A 27000-nucleotide genomic window follows, 5' to 3' on the forward strand; every position below is an offset into this window, starting at 1 on the left:
GTTTTTGTTTTTTTTTCTATTATTATTACTAGTTTATACATTTTCGCATTGAGTACTTGCCTTTACCATGTAATAAAACTTATCTTTCATATCTTAACTCTGGCCATTAGAATTAGCATTTATTTATCTGCCATCACTCTTTTTTTTCGTCCTCCTTTCTTTTAGAAATAAACAATGTTTTTAAATATATATATATATATATATATATATATATATATATATATATCATTACGATTATTGTTTACTTCAAGCCAGTGATTGACTTGTACAGTAACTGTTATTGTCTTGTAGGCTTTGAATTCGTCAGGATAAACATACCTTTAATCAATTTTAATTTAAAAATGAAATAAAAAAATCTAAACTTGAATGACAATCTATGTGGGAAAAATAGTACCGAAAAAAAAAAAAAACTGACGAAACGTATCCCAAAAATGTGATTCCATTTTTGTAGGGACGTTACGGAAACAACGTTTATAATATATCACTGTGATGACTGCTAACGGCAAGCAAGTGATTGACTAATACAGTTACTGTACACGCTTAGGCTCTGAAACTCCTATCTCTATTGTCTACCTATCTAATTTTTTTTTATAAGCATTGTAACTAGTCCATCAAACCGAAGTTAATTAAATTAATTGAATAATTAATTTAATTAATTTTGACATGGTAGACTATTTTCTTGATAAATAAAACTTGGGCTATTTTTAAAAAATAGAATGGACTATTGAGCTATTGACTTGATTACCTTTTTTTTAATTGAAATTGTATTTTAGCTAATATTTAGTTAAGAATTAAAATATAAACACTCCCATGGTTAAATGAACAAAAGGTAAAAAAAAAACATGCCACCGTTTTTAATTAATAGAAAAGAGATAAATAAATAACAACATGAATTCATATAAAATCAGATATTTTTCTCTCAGAAGAACCAATTAATAAATTCACTGTTTCTTATTACCAAAAAACATATAACACACGTTTTATAAAATTTTACCAAGTTTATGAGCTTCGGTGTTTGTGAAGTTTGTAATACAAACCTCGACATAATCAAAATTTTATTAGGGTACTACTTCACGTACTGATATGTTCCCATAATATAATCAAAAATATTTTTTGAGCTGGTTTAATAAAGGAGGTTATTTTTTAAGGAGACGGTGATACTGATGAGATATAGTGAGACTAGTAGAAAATGAAAACGTAAGAGCAGAGAACATGAACATATCTTATTTAAGAAAGTGGAGTTGGTGATACAAAATGTGATGGTTCCGGCTAACAAATTCATCCAGAACAATCCAAATGTACCCTAACTCTGACCAAGATAGCTCATTTAATTCTCTTTACACACTCTAAGAGACAGACAATTCAACAAAAAGGTAATTAAAATAACACACTGGTGGCCGCATTTTTCACACGTAAAGCGGATACCACATTTATTATAATTATTATTAACGTAACATAGATTGTTACATTACATAGGTAATATTACTTGAGCAATGTGGTTTCTTTTCACACATTTTCCATTACCATCGAAGGAGGAGCAGACGTTGGGGTAGCAACATGGATCAGTGAGGAGGTTGCAGCCACGGCCTGCTGCGATACAGCGGACGCGTTTACACGTGCCGCCAATCGGACTCCATGAGTCACTCATACACCTAAACCCTTGACAGCATATCTTGGATTGCCAAATGGTGCAATACTCAGTCTCCACTCTGCACCGCTCGTTGGGAGTGGGAGTGAACGTGTAGCCGCGACCACAACTCGCCGGCCACACGAACATTGCAACTACTAGTGCCACTCCCATCATCACCGCCTTCATCATCTTCATGTTCATGTTTCTCTTCTTTATTATTGTGTTGTTCGCTTTTGTTGTCCAAACTCAGCTCATCCCATCTCTCTCTATATAGGAGAACTACCGGATTTGTATGACAAGCTGGACACTACTCTAATCAATATCACCAACCTCCACGTGGCCCCATTCCATAAATGTGAAAGAGAAAAATTAAGGGACATATGTACAAGTTGTTAAATTATACAAAAAATTGGCTACATAAGTCACCTAAACTATATGAATTGTAAATTAGTCAACCTCTGGTAAATACTTTGTAAATAACCAACTTGCATACGTGACAGCCTATTAACTACCTTTTTTTACATGTTTGATTAGATTAAATAAGTATTTTATTAATCTGTTAATAAGTTAACTTGGCTATTTACAATAAATTAACGAAAGTTGGGCTATATCCCAATTCACTATAACCGTGTGGCTATATAACTTAATAACCCTAAATTATATTGTACATACAAAGAAAAAAATTTGTTTCACTCTAATTTTAAAAGCACTCTGAGTTTCTAAACCTTTCCTCTCTTATATGATAATAATAATAATAATAATAATAATAATAATAATAATAATAATAATAATTTGTTTAATGATCTTTCGTATCATAAATCTATCATATTTTATTCGGGGTGCCCTAAAGTAGTCGTACTAATTTCAGTGTACACTTTGGAATCGAACTACGGGGCTGCGACATCCCATAGTTCACACCATCTAATAAACATATATCGTATGCGAAAACTCTCTTTATGAGCATGTAGGTCGGTTCGAGAGAATTCTCTTAATACCTCCGTAGCTCAAGTCGGTACGACTCTCTTACTTATCTTATCACTTGATTATTTGCGTTGCATACAAAGATGTCAGTTATTATATGTGCCCTAAAATATACGAGACCATTTATATAAAGAACTGTCAATAGGAAAACTATTGCATGTTTTTAAGTTTACATAGTACATTAACTTGTGTTATATTTAGGATCCAACGGCTATATAACCCAATAGAACTTAAACTTTTGCAAAATAGTCATAGTTTGCCAACTATAAACAAACTAGTCCAAGTAAGATTAATCTAGGCTGGATTAAATTTAATCCCAACAAACTATAAAGACAGAATGTAAGCTTTATGAAAGCTGAATAAAAATTAATCAAGATTGAATTAGCTACTTCATACCATTTTTCCTTATATTTATTTGTCAAAATGTATCCCCTAGCCCAAATTACGGTTAACTTTTACATGAAATTGAACAAAAAAATGAAAAAATTCCCTTAATAAAAAAAATTTAATTCCAATCTTTCTTCTTCTCCTTTTTCCCTCTTTTTTGTTATTTATGAGTGGAAGGTGTCCAGACCACCAAACTTTAAAATGTTGAATTATAATAATATTGCAACATACATTATTATGTGTTATAAAATCCTTTGCTTAAAATGCGCTTGCCTCTGACACCATTTCAGGCTCTACAAGAACAGGTTGGTCTAACTAAACACACATCGAATACAAAATAAACAAAAAATTATACTAATAAATATTTATTAGAGTTTGAATGACAGTTTCTGTGATCAGTGTAGCTTTAGGTTTTTTTTTTCTATAAATATAACATATGATATGTTTGACATGAAACTCGTAGAATTCTTGTTTGTTTTTGCCATCCAAACTCAATTTTACTTATCTATCGATCACATGACTTGCAAATTCAATCTTTCATATATGAGGTTGTTTCATTCCCACTCCACTCCGCTGTCGTGGGCCATTGTCAGACACTGATTCTAGAGGGTGCGGAACAACAATCATTGCGTCTGGTTATTAGAAACTTGAAATTAATACCTGTTGAACCTACTGTATATGTTGAGTAGAAATTGAAAAGTAAAAGGAGTATTTCCGAAAGACTAACTAGTATAATGAATGCATTTTTTTTAATAAGTTACATTAACCTATGTTTTTACTGAAATTTTACACGGTTAAACTTAACCAGACGTCAATTTTAACCAAATTTTTTTGGTTACAACTACTTGTACGGTTAATTTCAACTGGTCAATTTCAATTAAAAACTAAATCAAAATGAAATCATTAATCGAATTAACACGTGCAATATCTCCTTCCAATTTCAGTTATATATACTAAAAATATATCAAACCCTTTATACATATACTGTGAATAGGAAAAATATAGAATGTGTTTTAAATTTATTGTGAAGAGCAAACATGGCTCCGACCTTCTGGGTGAAGTTGAACCGTAGCTAGTGAAGGTCATGCCATAGTAGTGGGCGAAGTGGGTTGGCCAATAGAGAGAGACAAAGGACGAGGAGGAAGTTAGGGTTTCCAAAAAAAAATTGTTGCTTTAATGTTTGTTTGATAGAGGAAAAAACTGTAAATATTTAAAGATTGTATTTTAGTAATTGACTTAAATTAGTAATGATAAAGGTGAAAAAAGTAATTTTGGATAATGAAAAACTAAATAATACAATATTAATACCGGGTGATTATAGTTTTGGAATAATGATCTAATTTTTGTGAGATTAAGCTTGCTTTTAACTTTTTTAAAAGCCCAATCGTTTTAAAGTGTTTGGTAAAATAATTTTTAGTAAAAGCTGAAAAATGCTTTCGCAAAGTATAGAAGAAAATGGAAAAATAAGATTTTCGTAGATTTTGAGAAAAATATTTTCGATTTTATGTTGAATTACGATTCTGTCCTTAATCATTCAACATAATTAAATGTCAATATTTTGTACCCTTCTGATATAAAGTTGTGCGAGTACTTTAGTGGTTAGTGGTAATAGATAACATTATTTTTTTTTTAATTGTATAATGAGTTGTAAACTTTAGGGATGTACAAATCTACTATTTTACTCTTTTAAAGTATAATCTATATGTGTATTAAAATTGAATACTAGCCAACGCTTGAGCCCGTCAAAACTTATCTAACATAAATAAGAAAAACCAACTATTAGTATCATTTACAGAAATAAACGATTAGAAAATATCGAAAATACGCTTATCTAACATAAATCAGAAAAACCAACTACTAGCCAACGCTTGAGCCCGTCAAAACTTAGCGCATGTAAAATAAATAAAAAGTAACTGAAATTAACATAAGAAAACAACCGACTACTAGCCAACGTTTCAGACAGCCAAAACTTATTGCCGATAAAATAAACGAAATTGACTAAAGTTAACCAAAGAAAACTTGCCTTACATTATGGATTACGCATATTTGAATGACCTTTCCAAATCAACTAATTAAACTATAAAAAGAAAATAAAATATTATAGACTATTAAAAGTTGACGTGTATTTTTTTTAAAGGAAAAAAGTTGACATGTATTAATTGCATAAATTTTAATAGAGGATAATCTAGTAATTTATTAAATGAATAATAAAGACACGTCATCATTTGTGACTATAGATTTAAAATTTAAGTGACACGTTGGCTAGATCAACGTTTCAAGTGGTTTAATCCGACTAATTTTTCAATTATTAATTCAAAAAATAATATTAGTAAAAACAAACACACACATATATATATATGTAATTCAAATTTAGCTATATAGAATACATTTACAATATAATTTAAAGGCTATTAAAAAAATAAACGGTGGCAAGTGAAGTTCAGGAGGGGCTAAAGCCTTACTGCCACTATTGCCACCATCGTCATCGACTTCATACATATATCTCTCTTTTGTATTTTATCTTATTGCTTGTTTTTGTTGTCCTTATTCAACGCATCCATCTATCTGGATATATAGAAGAAGATTGCCTGGTTTACAAATCCACCACAATAATTTTACTGATTCGGCTTCACTGTTGGAGACTTGGACCGCGCACTGCCACGTTTTGATCAACGTTTGGTGGGTTAGAAATCAACCACCATTTACCATTCATAAATTTCTGAGAGTTCCTGCTCAATGGCTGGCTGACACACTTGCCCTTCATGATCTAAAATTACAATTTTGTCAATGTGTTATTGATGCAGATATTATTTACTTCCTTTTCGTAATTTTTTAGCTTTTATTATACTTCCTTGTCCTTTTTGGCTCAACTAAAATTTTAGTGACCATATAAAAGTATAAAAGTATGAATGAATATATCCACGTAATAAGTGTGACTTCAGATTTGAATATCTTTTTAGGAGCCAGACCAGTCGTTGCAAATTGCCGAGCATCTTGGACCACAAAATTGACTATTATATAACACTTATCAATTATTGAATCCCCACCAATTATTGATTCGCAGTACCACCATTACAGTATAGACCGACATATTCGTAAAGAGAAATTTCTGTAGATCTCAAATTGAAAAAAAATATAAAGATTAGACTTTTTATTTGAAAATTTATAAAATTGGACTTTTGACCTAAATTCGAACAAAAATACACTCTTAACCAATTTAACCTCTAATTTCCGATGAATTTCATCTAAATTCATCGGAATTCATCGAAACTCATCGTAAATTAGATGAGTTCCGATGACTTGGGAAATTAGATGAATTTCTACGCCATAAGAGATAGAGAAGCTTTGATCTGAACAGTGTGTTCATGTTTGTGGGTAAAACAATAAGGGATAGCACATTTGAAGAGTTTTCCACCGATTGATTTTTATTGCTGGGTTCACTCACAAATTTCCCTTACTCCGTATCTTTGGTTTTTTTTTTTCGAAACCCTATTCGTGTGCGAGAGAAAGACTCTGAAAGAGGTGAGATGGTTAAGTATTTTTATTGATTTATTTATTTAAAAAATCTGGTTTCGGTTAAATAACCGATCCAGTTTTAAAAATTGAACATAATTTTTGGTTCTGTGACGTAGCACAAAATTTTGGTTCAAATGGGTTCGGTTATCGATTTATCCAATTTTTGGTCAATTTTTTACAACCCTAATTTAGACACGTTTTGGCAACTTAGGGTGAAACAAAAAAACACGACATATTCTTCTTCACGATTTTGAGATTTTGAATTTATGACTTTGGATGATCCAGTTCTAGAATTGGGTAGAGCTTTCTCTTATCTTTCCAATGCATGTTTATTTGCAAAACTCGGACATCGGATCAAGATGTTATAACCGATTCAAAATCACTGCGCAGCTATCCAGTTTCACCGCGGTCGAAAAACGCTGTTTTCATTAATTACCCGATTTTAAGCATTTTTTAGCCATTGCATCGAATCACAAGGCCCATATTGCTATGAAAATAACCTAAAACACTATATTTATTAGAACTCTCATAATAAGAAGTTAGGCTTTATTTTTAGGTTTTCATTAGTTGTTTGGCTAGTTAGAGATAAGAGAAAATCGGAGAAGAAGACTACAGCTCGTCGACGACTGAGAGCCGCAATTCAGTGTTTTCCTTCTAATTTTATTCATTGGAACTCCATTTTAATTATGCTTTCTTTTGATATGATTTTTATAGAATTTGTTTATTTATTTTACGTTTTTTTTACTCTTTTTTTTAGGGAAATTGGCTCAAGGCCTGTCATTGAGGCATATCAGCCTTGATCAAAGAAAAAAGCTCAAGAGGAACACTCTCCTCCCAAACGCAGTCTGCAGAGGCTCTTGCACCCCCTTTTTCCAAACAGTGGGCAACAAAATTACAATTCCTCGAATGATAATTGACATTAAAAACTGAGAAAAAAGTCATGAGCGATCAGATATCCGCGACGACCGCACCAGCCTCCAAACTGCTCTGACGATTAAAGAAACTACTGTCAAGCAGTCCGTGTGAACGATGATCTTCCGGAGCCCCCTTCCAATGGCTAGTTTGATTCCTCTCAACACCGCGAGACGTTCTACAATTAGGGGCGAGAAGGGCCTGGCGTAGAGGAACGCAAAAGACGCGAAGACATCCCCGTTTCTCAATTTGAAAATGCTGCCGACCCCGCACCTGTGTTGTTCGGTCAAAATTGCCGCGTCCACCGATAAGTCCACCACATCATCAGGAGGAGGAGACCAGGTTTGTCGGAGTGTGCTGCCCTCCGAAAGCTTCGCCTTCCCACATCGATTCGCTTGTCGATAGTCATCCAAAAAATTTACCGACCAATTAACGAGGTCAATCAAGTTCCGGTCTTGACCTGTGAACAGTTTGTCATTTCTTCTATTCCACACACTCCATGCAAGCACGATAAAGCAGTCGTAGTCCTCCCTTCATAGCCTCTCCTTCATTTTCATAAAGAAGCCAATCATATTCCCGGAGAAGCTCTCTTTGATATCCGCCCACCAACCCGTGACTTTCCAGAGTGGCGAAATCTTCCGGCAGCTCCATATAGCGTGGAAGTTGGATTCCGTCGCCAAACCACACCTCGAGCACCTGGGGTCTACATTCATACCTCTCTGAGCAATGCTCTGGCCGGAAGAGAGCCATCGTCTAGCCAAACGCCAGATGAAGGTGCGGATCTTTGGCGGAATTTTGAGCTTCCACAACACTACTAGAAATATGACATTTAGCGACGGAAGTATTAACGACGACTAAATCGTCGCTAATTTTTCGTCGCTAATCAACCTTTTAGCGACGATAATTCCGTCGCTAATTACTTGGTGCCAAAACTTCTAAAGTTTGGCGGCAAAGATAATTAGCGACGAATTTATCGTCGCTAAATGTGTAAATTCGTCGCTAAGTTCGCGGGAAAACAATTAGCGACGATTATCTTTGAATTACGTTAAATTTCGAAATTAATTCCAAACAATTAGCGACGATTAAATCGTCGCTAATAGTTTGGAATTAATTTCGAAATTTAACGAAATTCAAAGAGGGAAAAATCCCCAAAAAATAATTTAAATGAAATGATTTAGCGACGATTTTATCGTCGCTAAATGTGTAAAAAATCTATTAGCGACGAGTAAATCGTCGTTAAATGCCTGGTTTATGAACTGAAAATTTAAGTTCATTTAGCTACGAATTTTAAACATTTAGCGACGAGTTAATCGTCGGTAAATGTCTTTAAATACCAGGTCGCGTATCAGTTCCCTCATTCGCTCCCAAACCCTAAAATCGAATTTTTTCTCTCTGTTTTCTCCTCCTCCGCCGTGTGTCGCCGACGCCGATCTCTACCTCCCCGGTAAGTCTCTCTCTCCTCACTTCTCTCTCTCTCCTCACATCTCTCTCCTGTCTGCAGCTCCGCCGCCGACGCCGTCCTCGTCCTCGTCCGCCCCGGTCCGGCAGCTTGCGCTGCTCTTCCTCGTCCTCGTCCACCGTCCTTTACTCCCCGGTAAGTTTTTTTTTTTTTTTTTTTTTTTATAACTTTATATATATATATATATTAGTTATTTATATAATTAATATATTAGTTATATATATTAGTTATTTATATATATATATATATATATATATATATAACTCTATATAAATAAATGGAATTGTATTAATTAGTATATAGTTATTTATATTAGGTAATTTAAATTATTTAAATTAGTTATAAATAAATGGAATTGTATGAATTAGTTATAAAAATTGTGATATTATGCTTATTTTGGTGTTATAAATATTTATATATATATAAGTTATATTTTATATAATTACATAATTTACTATATAGATATAAGTATTTATATAATTAGTTATAATTATATAGGATATAAGTATTTGCATAATTAGTTATATATAATTAGTTATAATTATATATATAATTATTTAGGATATAAGTATTTAGGATATAATTTAGTATATAATTTAGTATTTAGGATTTAATTACGATATAATTTAGGATGTTTGATAATTTAAAATTGTAAATTAGGATTAGAGATTAATTATGTATATAAGTATAGTAGATTAGAGATTAATAAATTAGGAAATGTAATTTTGTTAATTACGAATAGAAAATTTAAAATTGTTTAGGGTTTAGGGTCGTTAAGCTCGACACCGAATGGGAGACGCTGATACAACGATATACGAGCGATGAATTTAAGGTAATCAAATCATTTACGTTAAATATGTGTTTACCCTTTTATCAAACGATTTGTTCTTTACATGTACGGTTACTTATATTACAGGCCATTCAAGCGAAGAACAAGGCGAATCGCGCGAAGAAGAAGACGAAGACTCGACAGGGGACGATTGGGTTCTCGACCCACCGCATGAAGAACGTAAGTTTTATGTTTATATGATACATCAAATCGTTAAAATTATCTAACACTTGAAGTTTTGTTTACATGCAGAAGAGCGTCGAGACAGGCGCTTTCGAGAGCTTGTTTGCGAACTACAAGCGCCAACATCAGTCCGACAAGTCCGAATGGCTGACTCCTGAAGCCTCCGCACGTTATGTAAGTTTACATTTATTTTTCTTATTTTTCGATTAATATATACTAACTAGTTAATTATATCAGGATCGACTGGTCGCTAGGTTCAACACGTTGCGAGCGGAGGCTGAGCACCAAGGAGCGGACGTTGATATTTCCGTTCTAGAGCAGCAGGCGATCCGCGATATTATGGGTTCGCGGACTGATCACTTGATCGGCGTCGGACGTTCGGTGCCACAGGGAGCACGGATGGCGGCTGAAGTCGCCGAAGTCTACGGTTCGGAGGCTGGGACGTCGCAACCAGGATATGTCTCGCATGAGGTGTTGACATCGACTCTCGCCGCGTTCGCCGAGACAATACAGTGTCAGGTGCCCGGCCTCAACCTTAGCTCGTTCATGTCCCAATTTCCGCAGAGTTCGCAGCAGGCTCCGTCATCCCACAGCCAGCAGACTCCGACGGCCGGCGTCCACACTCCGACGCCCGACGTCCACACTCCGACGGGCGGCCAGCAGAGGACTCCCGACGCCAGCCAGCAGACGACGCCCGGTGGACCAAGTCAGTCTACTCCGACGCCGCAGCCTGCAGAACTTCAGCGCCAGCAAAAGAGCGTTTCACGTCGAGGAGGAGGAAAACGAGCGGCGGGACGACAAAGCAAACGTCGCGAGTAGTGTTTTATTAGAAATTTTGTGTATAGTAGATTATTATTTACACATTTCTCGATAACCGAAAACGTACGTAATCGGATTTTATATATTTCTTGATTTGGATAATATAATTTAGTTTTTATTTGATTTTTCATTTTAGAATTCATAAACAAAAAACCATAAAAAATAAATAATTAACGACGAAAAAAATAAAAAAAAAATAATAATAATAATTAGCGACGACAAAGTCGTCGCTAAATATTATTACACAGAAGTACTTAGCTAATTCACGCGGGAAATTTTCGCTCGTGAATTAGCGACGTCGCTAATTTCCTGTTTCAAAATGGAAAAAAAACTTCTCGTCACGACATTTAGGGACTACATTATCGTCGCTAATATCGTCGGTAAATATTTAGCGATGAAAAAATCGTCGCTAAATATATTTAGGCACGCATATTTAGCGACGATTATTATCGTCGCTAAAGAGATTTAGCGACGATTACGGGGTTTTTAGCGACGAAAAAAATCGTCGGTAAATGTCGTATTTGTTGTAGTGCAAGTCGGTCCACCAGCGGGTCGTTGGGCTCGGGTTTGACGAAGTTCCACTTGCCTGGAGGTCGCTCAACAATCTATAGCCACTCTTTATCGAGTAGTTTCTGTCGTCGGTGTAATGCCAAACAAGAGAATCCTCCCGGTCCCTCAAACCATCAGGAATCTTGAGAATCTCAATGATATCCGTCCCTGAAAACCACTCTTGAAGTAGAGCCTCGTTCCAAAGACCACAAGGAAGTTTTAAACCTGACACCTTGACTCCCGACGGGATACGAGAGTCAAAGCGAGGTTTGAAGTTTCCCGGTCTAGGAATCCGCTTCCCGGTTTGGGCCTCCACGCTATCACCATTGCCGATGCACCATCTAGATCCTAGATCAATAACCTTTGGACCCCATAGAAGGCTATTCCATAAGCTCGAACCGAGCTTAGAGGCCGCGGCCCTAAGGATATCTGTTTCCGGGTAATACAAAGCTTTTAATACTCGGGCCCCCAAGGACTCCGGAGACTTGGCCACTCGACACACACTTTTGGTCAAGAGAGCTTGATTAAACCATTCTAAATTTCGAAAGCTCATACCACCGCTCTCCTTCCTATCACAAAGCTTTGCCCACGAGCCCCAATGCATCTTCCTCTTTTTCTCGTTGCTTCCCCACCAAAAATTAGCCGCCAAACTTTGGAGGTCCGATACAATCTTTTTAGGAAGCTTGAAACATTGCATGACATAACTTGGGACCGCTTAAAACACCGTCTTAATGATCACCTCTTTCACGGCCAAAGAGAAAAAAGACCATTTCCATCCTTTCACTCTTTTCCAAACACGTTCTTCGAGGAACCAAAAGATTTACGCTTTGCTCCGTCCCAGTGTCATTGGGAGGCCAAGATACCGGTCATGACCCTGTGTTTCTTTCACGCATAAAACCCGCACCATTCTCGCTCTAGGGCCCTCTTTAACAGTCCGTCCAAAGTACATCTCCGATTTCTCGTAGTTCACCAATTGTCCCGAGGCCTTTGCGTAAGCTTCAAGGCAACGCTTGACCGCCACCCCTTCATGCACCAAGGCCTTGAAGAATATCCAACTGTCATCAGCGAAAAAGAGGTGAGAAAATCTAAACCCCGGGGATCCAAACCATACTACCCTAATCACCCCTCGAGACTCCACTTTTCGGAAAAAGGCAGAGATCCCTCGGAGCAAAAAAGGAAGAGAAACGGCGATAGGGGGTCCCCTTGATGAAGGCCTCGTTGGGGCACGATGTCACCTTGTTTGAATAGATCTAGGATTAAGAAAAGATTAACGTTTCTTCAAGCGGTGGAAATTAAAAATTTCTTTAAACAAGTAAAAACGATTTTTACCAACCTAGACAAAGAGAAAGCACATGTTATTTTAAATTAAAACTATTGAAGAGCAATTACTCGTTTACTAACCTTTACGTAGCTTGATCGTTGAGAAGCTTGTGGAGGTTGGATTGCTCGTCTCTCCATGTAGCTCGCCTTTCTTCGTTCTTCGGAAATTGAGTAACCACGAAAGTTTCTATCACATGAATCACTCGAGAGAATAAGGATTTAGTGTGTTGGCACTTTTAAACACGACGACTCAAGAATAAGTCTTAGAGTCGAAGAGCTAAAACAAAACGCTAGGTCAAATGTGGACCTAGGTGCCAAAAACAAAAACAAGAACGGTTAGAGAGAGAGAGAGATATGGGCGGCCAACTTAGAGAGAGAGGCTCTCAATCTCAAAATTGTGTATTGTGAGTTGTGAATGATGTGGGGTATTTATAGGAGGAGGATTACCTTCAAAAGGTAGTTTCATCTTTTCTATAGAATATCACATATTCATGAGCAAATATTTTCTCTTCTTTTCCTCATTTCACACGTCCAAGATGGCTTCTAGAAGCCATTGGATTTGTTTCCTCTTTTGTTCCTCCCTTGGTTGGCCGCCCATGTCACTTTCCTCATAGAGGAAATTTGTATCATCTTTTTCTTTTGGCAAGTATCTTCATACATTAATGCACAAAATAAACTCTCCTCTCTTTTTCTCTTTAGTTGGATGGTTTGCATGCTTGTAGATGTTTCTTCATGTGTTCATGACAGCATAAGAAAAGCCCATTAAGAATTTTCAAGTAAAATTCCATAAAATGAAATTAATCATCAAGGCCCAATACCATCATTATGGCCGAGTGATCCAATTCCATTGTCATCATATGACTGTGAAACCCCAAACATAGCCATCAAGAAATTAGAAATTTGTGATGTTAAATTACAAATTAATTTATTTGTTATGAATTTTTCCTATAGATAAATTACTTGGAAAGGTAATTTCGTTTTTTTTTTCAAGACACAAAATATAAAATTTGGATATTGATGTGTTATGTATGTATATACATTATGTATTAGTTGAGAATTGATTTCAATAACTTTTTATCGGTGTGAAATTTGTTATTCATGTTTGGTAAGTCAAACATATACATATATACATTATATATATAAACAATTACTGTTATTACGTATGCTGACAAAAAAAAATAAAGTGAAATGAATATATATATATATATATATATATATATATATATATATATATACACCTTTACATATAATAGGAAAGAATCAATTTTTTTTAGCACCGCTATTGTGGACTTACTTATATATGTATATGTATATGTATTATGTATATATATGTATATGTATTATGTATATAAGAGATAATCAGAATTAATGATGTGGATGTTAGTAATAGGTCTTTCCTTCTTTTTGTACATGGACTTTTTTTTCATTATTCACCGTATGCTATATTTAAGAGAGAGATTTTAAGTATATTAATTGGACATTATGTACTTTGATATGATTTTCTTTAGCGGTTACCAATTCTTTTGACTTTTAGTCCTTTTTTTTCCCTTCTCCTTCACTTACTCGATCAAAACATTTTTTTTTCCAAACACTATCAACTCCATCCCTCAGAAAAATAAAGAAAAGAGAGAGAACAAGAATTCTAATTATCAATCGGAGTTTTCTCATTTTGGTGTTCTAGCAAAGTTTAGGGAGTTTCTTCTACGATCAGATAAGAGGTATTTTATTTCAAAACTCATTGTTTTTATTCTCTTAGGATTATATTTGTTGATATATATTTTTTTTTCTTACGAGTTTTATTGGTAAAAATATTTTCTGATTTGAAAGAGTTTCATATATTTTAAGAAGAGTCTTGTTTTATATAGCTACCGAAATTATTTTGATCTCATATTTTCATACACGAATATTTAAGATGTTTTTGTTACATATTTAAAATTTCATGATTTTTAGATGAACTATTTTTATTCTAAAAATATTTTACGATCAGTGCGCAAACATAGTATCTTCTCTTGAAACAGTGTAGTAATTGATTTTTTTAAAATAGCTAAAAATCGTATTTTCGACTGAAAATTTTACACACTATAAATATATATGTTATTGTTATATGATAAAAATTTGGTGACTTATAGATGAAAGAAATTACGTGTTTGAGTGCTTTTCCAACACATGCGCAGATCAGTCCAGTTCCTATAAAACTAGTCTTTTGCGCATCAGGCATTTTAAACCGTTTTTAATTTTTTTTAAAACTGATTTTGGTCTTTCCATTTCAGAAGAAAACGTTTAAATTCTTATTTTATATTTTCTGGAATTTTATCAGAATTTATCTCAACAGTTTTATTTTTCTCGAGATTTCCAATAATAAGGGTATTTTAGTAATTCTCGCTTAGCGCTGGATTCTGAAATTTGTTCAGTAGCCTAGTATTGTCCAGAATAGAAACTTTAGCTATGGACTAATATCTCAATTATTAATTCTTCCGATTAGGTTTTGAATCGTCTCGAGTGTTTGAATCGTTCACAATCATAGATTGTAATTTCCACTCCAGGTGAGAACAATCTCACTACAGCACATATTAGTTTTAAATAAAATTATGATAAGTTTTGTGATTCATGACGTGGTTGTTTGATAGTATTATGTGGTTTTGTTAATAGTTATAAGCCACGTGATACATGTTACGATATGCTTAAGTACGATGATATGATTTAGTTGTTATATATTATGCGATGATTACATGTCGACGTTTATGAATTGTAGCTTATGATATGTTATGATATGATAAATGATGATGATGATGGAGTAATAATGACATGTTTTTAAACTTATATGACATTATGTATGTTGATGTTTGCACATGTCTTTATGCTGAGTAAATTTATGTATGATGTATGAGAAGCTAGTTAACGTTTTCTTGTTGACCTATGTTATGTTTCATATGCATTTGTAAGCTATGTCATGTTATTTTTTTTAAGTTATAATCATGCCACGTCTGATGGTTATCTATACTACATGTCATATTTGCATGTCACCTAAATAACAAAGTGAAAAGATACGTAAGAGAGTCGTACCGCCTCGAGTTACGGAGGTCTACAAGCAGAATTTCCCGAGCCGACTTACGGGCCCAAATGGGGAAATTTCTCATATATTATAAGTTTATAAGATGGAGCAAAGTATGGGACCTTGCAACCCCATATATTTGTTTCCAAAGTGTACACTGAAATTGGTACGACTACTCTAGGGGAGCCCCGAATAAAATATGATAAGATTTATGTTAAGAAAGACCATTTCGCCTTTAGAATGAAAATACTAATAATCGGTTCATGCATTGCATTACTCATCTTGTTTTGTGAGTCTTATATTGTTCTCGCTGAGCGATAGCTCATTTCCACGAAAATTTTACGTATGTGCTGTAGGTAAACAACTTATTGCTAAGTGATGAGTATGGATCAGCGGCATCGATAGCAAGAGGGTCGGGTTATGGTTGCAACTACGTAAGAAAGACTTCCGCTAAGCATAAGATAAATTAGATTTAATATAATTTCTAAAATAAAGTTTTAATATAGATTAAGTAGTATGTTATAGTTTTGTATTGTTTTATCATTAGCTTGATTATCAAATTTATTATAACTTAATTTCTATTTGGTTACTAATATACCGATTTCAAAGTAAAAATCAAAATATTTCAAGGTCAAAGCTTTACCATGATCAAAGTTTAAAGGTTTAGTTTTTATTCATTTACTCGTTATTTTTACAATCAAATTATATTGATAAGGACTAGTATGACTTTATTGTACTTAGTATTTGAGAATATATGTTTAATATATATATATATATATATATATATATATATATATATATATATAACTTGTGAATTTCTAGATTACGGTTTTCTAAGAGTATTACATGATAGAAGAAAAAAAAAATCCTCATTTTTTTATACATAATTTTGATAAGTAAAAGAAGTAAGTAAAGTAAGACGGTCCGAAAAGTCGGGTCGTCACAATGACAATGTCAAAAAACTTATTTATTGACATTCATACCATCCCATGTCCAAAAAGACAAAAATACCTTTTAGACAATTTTCGTAAAACTTGTCTAGTTCTTGTTTTGACTTAGCTTCTAGTTTAACTAATCCTACTCAAAATGACTTGTGACAGTGACCTCATGGATCCAAATGAAAAAAGCTTGAGCTAGCATACTTGGACTCAAAAGTTCACAAACATTTTCCAAGTTTAGCTTAATGTCAACTGACTCCACTAAAGAGTAGACACTGAGAATCGCTCGGTTCAAACGAATTTATTTTCTACTCAAGAATTCAACTTAATTGTGATGAGTGGATCCACGAAATGTTATATATGTTTACCCTTCATGAATATCATCAACTAGATGAGATTTACAAAATTACCACTTTACCCTTCTAGCTGTTATTTCCTCAACTCTTTTGTCGCGTGTGAATAAGTTAGAAACTATGTATTGACAAGGAGCTAACAAGTCACATTGATTCATCTAAAAGAGTAATGACTCAATTTGGACACTGGTCAATTCATTTATTCACATTCCAAGGAACAAAGCATGATGTGATATACATTGCATTTCAGCAACCTTGTACATGAATTCCATATCTATGAGATCTTCACAAAGTTACTCATGACATCTTCATAACTTAGTACTTCACCAATAGGTCCTGTTCAGAATCACATAGTGAGTCTGAACTCTGACTTTCTCAAATGAGAATACGTAAGTTATGAAATGACATGTCTCATTTCAGGATTGAGGTAAGCATGATGCAATTCATACATAGTGACTTCGAGACATAAGATGTTAAATGGTTTGTTCTTATTCTGTCTCTAGAAGTGCACTGGTTAATCTTTCAGAAGATACCTAGAAGAACTATAGAGTCTCCAACTCTCAATGCCCCATAACCAAACATCATAGATTCTCCTAACAATCGTACTGAGATCAATAGTCCTTTGATCCTTAGATTGCGAATATACTATTTTAAGCAAACCATGAAGAGTTTGTGCATGCAAATCTATATTTGACTCCTCATTTGTTGTTAGGTTTGTTTAAGGACTAAAGACTATAGTTTATCATAAAACTTCAAACAGACAAGAAAGAATGAATGAATGTTTCAACTTTCATTAATGATTCAGCAGTTACAAGCAAGAGTCTTCGTGAGACTTTATTACATCAAATGTACATAGATAAAGACTACTACTCTTCTTGTGGGCACCATTGACAATACACCTTTCAATTCTCCATTGAGGATGAACGAGAACCGAACCGACCGGACGCACTTCATAATAAGCCGGACCCACTTTTCGTCACAACCAAGCTTCTTCATGATTTCTTCAAGGAAGGTCCACTCAACCCGATCATATGCCTTTGACATGTCGAGTTTTAGGGCCCCGTATTGGCTATTTTTGAACCGCCCTCTCCTCATGGTGTGAAGCCCTTCAAACCTGGTCATAACATTGTCGGTGGTTTGTCTTTCCCCGAAAAAAGCACTTTGGTTCTCCAAGATCACCGATGGCATCATAGGTTTGAGGCGATTAACGATGCACTTCGCGACCGCTTTGTAGATCATGTTGCAAAGGCTAATCGGGCGAAAATCCTGCATCTGGGTAGGAGCCTTGCATTTCGGGATGAGGACTATGGATGTGTCATTTAAGTACCCCAAATCCTTGTCCTCGTTCAAGATACTCAAGCATTCTCGAGTGACGTCCCCTCTTATGATATCCCAAAACTTTTGGAAGAACAAGCCAGAGAACCCATCCTTCCTGGGGGCTTTGGTGGGATCGATATTGAAGAAAGCCAACTTCACTTCCTCCTCGCTAAAACTTCTAACCAAATCTCCATCAGTTTCATTGGAGATAACCGGCTCGATACAACCCGTGACCGCATCGATTTCCTCCCGACTTGGCCTTATTTCTGTAAAGTAACTCGAAATGATCGATTCCACTTTTGTCAAGTCCTCGGTCCAATTCCCGTAAGAGTCGAAGCCATGAACTGAACCTTTAAGGGTGATGGCTTAGTTTTGTTTGAATATTGTTGTGGATTCATAATTATTTAATTGAAGTATATTTATGTTCATCTTCTCTATCGCTTGAAATAATTATGTGCTTAATGGTAGTATGAGCGACATTAGCTACCTCGTTCATGATTTTTTGGATTGTTTAGTTGCTCAAGAGAGAATTAGATAATCGTGCATAAAGATTATTTCACCGTAGTACATTCTTAGGCCAGAGATAGATATATTACTATGGAGTCGTGTAAACACTCTTGTTTGTAATTCTTATAATATATTTAAGGTTTCAGATTGAGAGATAAAAATCCGATATTGACATAAGTTGTTAGATGTTCGAGAGAGATTTAGCTATAATATCACGTGAGTGTGATTAGTATAGAGAGAGAACCAAAAAATCGTGGGTAATTTAAAGAATCCCGACCATCTGAGAGTTTAGCGAAGTTTTTGCCCTTGTCTTTTAACATCCGTTTACCCATCATTTATTTTGCTTGTTTATTTAATATAGTCAAATTTAGCTATATAGAATACATTTACGATAGTATTTTAAAGGCCATTAAGAAAATAAACGGTGGCAAGTGAAGTTCAGGAGGGGCTTAAGCCTTACTGCCACTATTGCCACCATCGTCATCGTCTTCATACTTATATCTCTCTTTAGTATTTTATCTTATTGCTTATTTTTGTTGTCCTTATTCAACGCATCCATCAATCTGCATATATAGAAGAAGATTGCCTGGTTTACAAATCCACCACAATTTTACTGAATCGGCTTCACTGTTGGAGACTTGGACCGCGCACTGCCACGTTTTGATCAACGTTTGGTGGGTTAGAAATCAACCACCATTTACCATTCATAAATTTCTGAGAGTTCCTACTCAATGGCTGGCGGATACACTTGCCCTTCATGATCCAAAATTACAATTTTGTCAATGTGTTATTGATTTTTTATCATGTATTATACTTCCTTGTCCTTTTTGGCTCAACTAAAATTTTAGTGACCATATAAAAGTATAAAAGTATGAATGAATATACCCACGTAATAAGTGTGACTTCAGTTTAATCTTTTTAGATAAACCTATGATATGTTCGACAAAAACCTCGGAGAAGTCTTATGTTAGTTTTTGCTGTCCATACTCAACTTATCCCTTCAGATTTGAATATATTTTTAGGAGCCAGACCAGTCGTTGCAAATTGCCTAGCATCTTGGACCACAAAATTGACTATTATATAACACTTTTCAATTATTGACTCCGCACCGTTTATTGATTAGCAGTACCACCATTACAGTCTAGACCGACATATTTGTAAAGAAAATTTTTTGTAGATCTCAAATTGAAAAAATACCAAGATTAAACTTTTTAATTGAAAAATATATGAAATTGGACTTTTGACCCAAATTCAAATAAAAATACCCTCTTAACCAATTTAACCTCTAATTGCTGATGAATTTAATCTAAATTCATCGGAATCATAAAAACTCATCGTAAATTAGATAAGTTCCGATGATTTGGGAAATTAAATAAATTTCTACGCCATAAGAGACAGAGAAGCTTTGATCTGAACAGTGTGTTCATGTTTGTGGGTAAAAAAAAAGGGATAGCACATCTGAAGAGTTTCCCAACGATTGATTTCTATTGCTGGGTTCCCTTACTCTGTATCTTTGTTTCTTTTGAACCCTATTCGTGTGCGAGAGAAAGACTCTGAAAGAGGAGAGATGATTAAGTATATTTATTTATTTATTTTAAAAAATATGCTTTCAGTTAAATAACCGATCCATTTTTAAAAATTAAAAAAAAGTTTGGTTGCGTGACGCAGTACAAAATTTTGGTTTAAGATGTTTCAGTTATTGGTTTATCAAATTTTTGTACATCCCTAATTTAGACACATTTGGGCAACTTAGGGTGAAACAAAAAAATACGACGTATTCTTCTGCACGATTTTGAGATTTTGAATTTAAGATTTTGGATGATCCAGTTCCAGAATTGGATAGAACTTTCTCTTATCTTTCCAATGCATGCTTATTTGTAAAACTCCGTCATCGGAGCAAGACGTTACGGTCAATTCAAAATCACTGCGCAGTTGTCCAATTTCACCGTGGTCCAAAAATGTTGTTTTCATTAATTACCCGATTTTAAGCATTTTGGAGCCATTGGATCCAATCCAAATGCCATATTGCTCTGAAAATAAACTAAAACCTCTATATATTAGAACTCTCATAATAAGAAGTTAGACTTTATTTTTAGGTTTTTATTAGTTGTTTGGCTAGTTAGGAGATAAGAGAAAATCGGAGAAGAAGATCACAGCTCGTCGACGACTGACTGCCGCAATTCAGCTTTTTTCCTTCTAATTTTATTCCTTGGAACTCCATTTTAATTATGCTTTCTTTGGATATGGTTTTTATAGAATTTGTTTATCTATTTTATGTTTTTGTTACTCTCGTCGCCATGAACTGAACCTTTAAGGGTGATGGCTTAGTTTTGTTTGAATGTGGTTGTGGATTCATAATTATTTAATTGAAGTATATTTTTGTTCATCTTCTCTATCGCTTGAATTAATTATGTGCTTAATGGTAGTATGAGTGACATTAGCTACCCGTTCATGATTTATAGGATTGTTTAGTTTAGATAATCGTGCATAAAGATTATTTCACCGTAGTACATTCTTAGGCCAGAGATAGATATATTGCTATGGAGTCGTGTAAACACTTTTGTTTGTAATTCTTATCATATATTTAAGGTTTGAGATTGAGAGATGAAAATCCAATTATATTGACATAGGTTGTTAGATGTTCGAGAGAGATTTAGCTATAATATCATGTGAGTGTGATTAGTATAGAGAGAGAGAGAACCAAAAAATCGTGCGTAATTTTAAGAATCCCGACCATCTGAGAGTTTAGCGAAGTTTTTGCCCTTGTCTTTTAACATCCGTTCACCGTCATTTATTTTGTTTGTTTATTTATTTTCTGCAATTTAGTTAATAATCATCTTTTTTATTTATTTGAGTTCAACTAATTGCTAACTAGTTCAGTTTCGATTAAACATAGTATTCGTGAAATCGATTAATACTTACGATTATATTATTTATGCGACTACGTTCACTTGTGTACGAAAATATCGCAACAGATATATTTTATTAGGTTTAACATGTATTGTACTTCCTTTTGGCTGGACTAAAATTTTAGTGATCATATAAAAGTATGAATGAATATATCTACGTAAACCAGTGTGGCTTCAGTTTAATCTTTTTAGATAAAACCTATGATATGTTCGTCAAGAAACTCGGATAGGTCTTTGTTTGGTTTTGCTATTCATACTCTACTTATCCATATATATATTGGAAGATATTCTGGCTACCAATCTACCGCGTATTCACTTTTTGATCATTGAATGACTACTACTTGGTCATTACAAGCCAAACCAGTTGTAAATTGCATGACATCTTGGACCAAAGCATTGACTATCATGTAGCACTTATCGATTATTTACTCCAACAATTATTGATTAGCAGTACCGCGCACTGATTGTACAGCCACCGACAGATTTGTAAACCTATCACATCATCTATTGTCATTAGTGACTGATTATAGAGGGTGCAGAAGAACGACATAATGCCACCATTAGTTAAAAAATGAGGGATTCAGGAAAATAAATTAAAAATATAAACATTTTTATTTTTAGAAAATTACCAAATTTTGTTTTGTACGGATAGTTGATACATGTTGGAGTAGCTACTCAAGTCTCACATCGAAAGGATAGGCAAAAATTGTCTTGAACATAAGAGTCTCATCAACTACATTAGTATGATGCTTTTTGGAAAGGTGCCAAAAGACAAAAAACGTGCGAGTTTGAGCCCAAAACGGACAATATCGTACTAATGTGGAGTTATGATGAGGTGACAATCCAACGCGGTGGAGAACCGGTCATACAATATAAATGAACTGAAAACGAGGTCGTTTCACATTCTCACTCTTGGAAATATAAGCGACATTTTGACGTTTAGAAGCGATTTTAGTCGCTTTTAAAGGCGTTATTTGTTGTAGTCACATCTCGTAGATTTAATTTGTATATAATATAGTGATCCAGGATGTCGAATTTGCCGGGGTGTTGGAATCGATCGATGAGGACGGAGAGTGTCGAAGCCATGGCGACAACGGAGACAGCCTCGCATAAGCGTTCGAGCTCCGACGTGGTGACATGGAGCTCGTAGATAAGGTTTGTTTACTGAGCGCCTTATATAACGGCATTTTGATTTAAAAAAGTAAAATCCATCATTTTCGTAATTTTTGAAAAAAAAACTTGATGCTTTGGTAAATAAGCAACAAAAATTCGCTGTTTTTGTAATTTTCCCTTAAAATTTAATAGATTCGTTTCGGGTCTAAATGGCCCATAATATTACGCTCTAAAAAGTACCAGAATTTTGACTAAAATGATAGAGAATACTCTTTTTTGGTTAAGTCTGGAATGTTCACGAATAAAAAATAAGAAAAAATTAAAACTAAAATAAACCCTAATAGCAGAAAAAAAAATCCTAAATAGTACTAAAACAGTACTAGAATATATATGTTCCGTGACCAATGCCCGATCATAATTATGTTATCTTACTTTGCTGGTACAGAGCATAATTCCGATTTTATTTTCATCCAAAGACCCAAGTTTATTCGTAGAGAATAAGACAAAATATCTGTGATCCCGAATAATATATCGGGCGCTTTAGTTTACCAAACGAAAAATTTAATAAAATTTATATTTAATTAGATTTTCCTTCAATAATGATCCCGAATAATAGCACGAACAATTTCCAAAAAAAAAAAATTCAAAGAAAAATTATCTCTCAAACCTTTCAAAATCACATATATTTTATCTTATTCTCTACAAATACACTTGGGGCATGTTTGGTTCAAAAGTTAAATTGGAATAAGAATGAGAATCATAATGGTAATGACAATGCAATGGAATGAAAACTATTTTACTTTGTTTGGTTTGTGGTTTTGACGTGTACGGAATGAAAGTTAAATTGACAAAATTAACCTTGTCTTCTTTATTGAAATTTCTTGTCACTGGTTCTATATCAGAGATGTCTTTTTTCAAAATGAAAAAACCTTGATGCAACTTCACTGGTTCTCGAAGTGGGCTCCGGGAGCGGCTACGTCATAACCTCCCTCGCCCTAATCCTCCACGAATCGGGCCCCACGAAAGCCCATTTCCTCGCGACGGACACGAAGACGTTCGCGGCCCGTGCGACCCGCGAGACCCTCGAGGCCCACGGGGTGGCGGGCCGCGCCGAGGCGGTGGTCGCTGACGTGGCGGCGGGCCTCGAGGCACGGATCGGAGGGAGGGTCGACGTGATGGTCGTGAACCCGCCGTACGTCCCGACTCCCGAGGACGAGGTGGGCCGGGCCGGGATCGCGTCGGCGTGGGCCGGCGGAGAGGACGGGCGGGTCGTGATCGACCGGATTCTGACGGCGGCGGAGCGGCTTTTGTCGGAAAAGGGATGGAGTTTATCTAGAGTACGCCACCGAGATCCCGTTAAGCAGTGACTCTAATTTTTTTTTTTCGAAATATGGATATGGGTAATTTCGGGATAAAGATTTGAGTCAGTGTGAATGAGGGATTCTTAACATATTGGGAGGAATGAAAATGGGTGAATGAAGATTCAACTTGAATGGATTAGAATGGTTATTCTTAGTATTTTTAGCAAACCAAACAAAATAATGAGTTTCATTACATTCCTTTCCATTCCATTCCTACATTATTACCTCCAACCAAACGTGCCCTTGGATCTTTGGATTAAAATAAGATCGGAATTATGTTATCTTACTTTGCCAGTATAGAACATAATTCCGATTTTAATTTAATCCAAAGACCCAAATTTATTTGTAGAGAATAAAATAATATATCTGTGATTTTGAGAGGTTTGAGAGATAATTTTTCTTTGAAATATATTTTGGAAATTGTTGGTGCTATTATTCGGGATCATTAATGGAGGAAAATCTAATTAAATATAAATTTATTAAATTTTTGGTTTGGTAAACTAAAGCGCCCGATATATATATATATATATATATATATATATATATATATATATATATATATATATATATATTATTTGGGAGGGTTATTTTGGTAAAGTTTGACATAAATTACCCATACTCTTATACTGATAGGCTTCTATACGCCCATTTTATGTCTTTTTCCAAGTAATCCCCATATTTGAGATTTTATATAAAATCTAAAAAAGGACATTAATCAGAAAATAAACTTTGAATTGGCCATATATAGTCTAGCACTCAAAACAAATGGAGCAACCGTATCCAAATCCCGTTCAGTTACCCGTATTTTATTATTATTATTATTATTATTATTATTATTATTATTATTATTATTATCATCATCATCATTATTATTATTATTATTATTATTATTATTATTATTATTATTATTATTATTATTATTATTATTATTATTATGTTGCATATTTACAAGCCTTATTTATTTTTTGAAATTAATAAGACGTGGTCCTTTTTTTCAAAAGACTATTATATATGATGCACTACTATTTAAACTAAAAGAAGGATAGATAAAATAACTTCATATTGGCTCGTATGTTCAGTGTTTTGCAGCAAAATCACCCTTTACATAAATTTTGATTAAACGTGTCACGCATAATATATAAATACAAATGACAATTATGTAAATATAACTGTCGTGGAAAAAATGTCAAGAGCACGGAAGATCAACAAAGTGTAGTTTATATAGTTTCTTCATTTCTTGATATCTCAACAGCCACTATTCTCGTCCCAGCGTAGATATTGTCGCACGAGCTGTTGGAATTCTTGTCGAAATGCTCCAAGAAGGTTAGGGCTTGCTCCCTTAGTAGCTCTTATGTATTCATTCAGATTTTTAGGGCTTCTATACGTGAATGATCGACAAAGTGGAAGGTTTATTGTTTCGATGAATGTACTGTAATTCTCCAAACATTGAGTGTTGGTGAATTGTTGTACGTGTTGTAGTTGTGTCATGGCTTGTTTACGTGCATTGTGATTGAGATATCTACCAAACACACGGGAGAATGCTTGAGAGTGAAAAAGTGATGGAAACTCAGATTTAGGGGAAGCATGCGTTGAATTTTACGGGTAATATTATGTAAAGGGCATTGAAGCTGAGATTGTTCATATAAGTCCATCGTTGTACTTGTATACTACTTTTCATATAGTGAATTTCATTTTCACTTGGGCACACTGCCCTCTAGAGTAGGTGATGTTTCACCGAATTGGGTTATCACATCTTGTGTCATTTCGTTTACGCATTGTCTTTTTCTTTATCTGTCTATTATTTCATTTCAGGTTGTCGAATACATTGACTCTACACTGTGTGCGACATCTTGACACTATTTAAACTGAATTTCAAAGACAATTAAACCTATAAATAAATATACACAGAATTGGTAACCCAGTTCGGTAAATCGTGCCTACGTTTGGAGAGATAATACTTCCGGTGGAAATGAACTTCACTATCAATCGGTAAAATAAATACAACGTGATCCAATCTGAATAATTTCCTTTCTGATCTTATTATTTCAAAAATACCCTAGTGAATTCTGACTCAGGCTCCACTTTAATCTGAGTCTCCTTACTTTCACTCAACTCACTCACCAAGTGGTTGATCAAGTTTATAATTGTACGTGATCTATAATACCATGAATACAAACCCAACTTTGTTACTCGCACGAACCAGTGGAATAAAAGAAGAAGACATAGTTAACAAAAAACAAAAGTGGTTTTGCTCAATACTCTCACAAAAAACTCTTAAGTTTATAACCAAACTCTTAAGAGCAGACTATCTCTTTTATAAGAGTCCAACCTTAGCATTAGATGCATAACTAGGGTTTCCATATTGACCGCCTTCATATGATTCGATGTAGAAAAAGTTGAAAGCGTATCAATTGAAAAGTTGAACTTGTGCATAATAGAAACATAATCGGATCTGTTGCGATCTTAGCAAAGAGAACATGTCTTTCAAAATGTTAAGAACATGTTGTATGTTGTAGGATATCTTGGAAATAATTTTTCCAAACTACAAAAACAATGTAACAACAATAAGCCACTAGTCTTGCTTTTAATTCAAAAAATGAAAAGATAATTAAAAGATGCAAAGATTACCTTATTTGTAGTAGAAGGTTCAACTTCGTGTTTTATTTCTCTTAGAAGTTATTCAGATATTATACTTTTCGTCCATATGAAGCTAATTATACATCAATTACCTCACATATATATATATATATATATATATATATATATATATATATATTTTTTGTTTTTTTGCATATATTTACGCTTTTTTATATAAAAAAATTAATAAGGCGTGGTTCATTTTATGAAAAGACTGATATAATGCAC

General features: G+C 34.4%; 1 protein-coding gene and 1 pseudogene across 1 annotated transcript; both read left to right on the forward strand.

Annotated features, from left to right (window-relative positions):
* The first annotated feature begins 8666 nt into the window (after nt 1-8666).
* On the forward strand, nt 8667-11327 carry LOC149391655 (uncharacterized). Its single transcript, XM_089620033.1, has 6 exons — nt 8667-8673; nt 9647-9717; nt 9802-9894; nt 9967-10071; nt 10135-10317; nt 11247-11327. Exons 1-6 carry the CDS (start codon nt 8667-8669, stop codon nt 11325-11327), a joined length of 540 nt encoding a protein of 179 aa, XP_089476159.1.
* A 12376-nt stretch (nt 11328-23703) lies between these two features.
* LOC149391656 (uncharacterized) lies at nt 23704-24141 on the forward strand (annotated as a pseudogene).
* The last annotated feature ends 2859 nt before the right edge of the window (nt 24142-27000 follow it).

This window comes from Urtica dioica, chromosome 7 (assembly GCF_054948205.1).
Source record: "Urtica dioica subsp. dioica isolate 48M chromosome 7, U.dioica_male_clone48M_v1_H2, whole genome shotgun sequence".
Classification (NCBI taxonomy): Eukaryota; Viridiplantae; Streptophyta; class Magnoliopsida; order Rosales; family Urticaceae; genus Urtica; species Urtica dioica.

Bases quoted from the DNA above. Each gene is read 5' to 3' on its own strand.
- LOC149391655 (XM_089620033.1), top strand. The intron at 10,072-10,134 runs GTAAGTTTACAT...TAATTATATCAG, and splicing joins CTGAAGCCTCCGCACGTTAT to GATCGACTGGTCGCTAGGTT. The intron at 10,318-11,246 runs GTCTACGGTTCG...TATTTGTTGTAG, and splicing joins TGGCGGCTGAAGTCGCCGAA to TGCAAGTCGGTCCACCAGCG.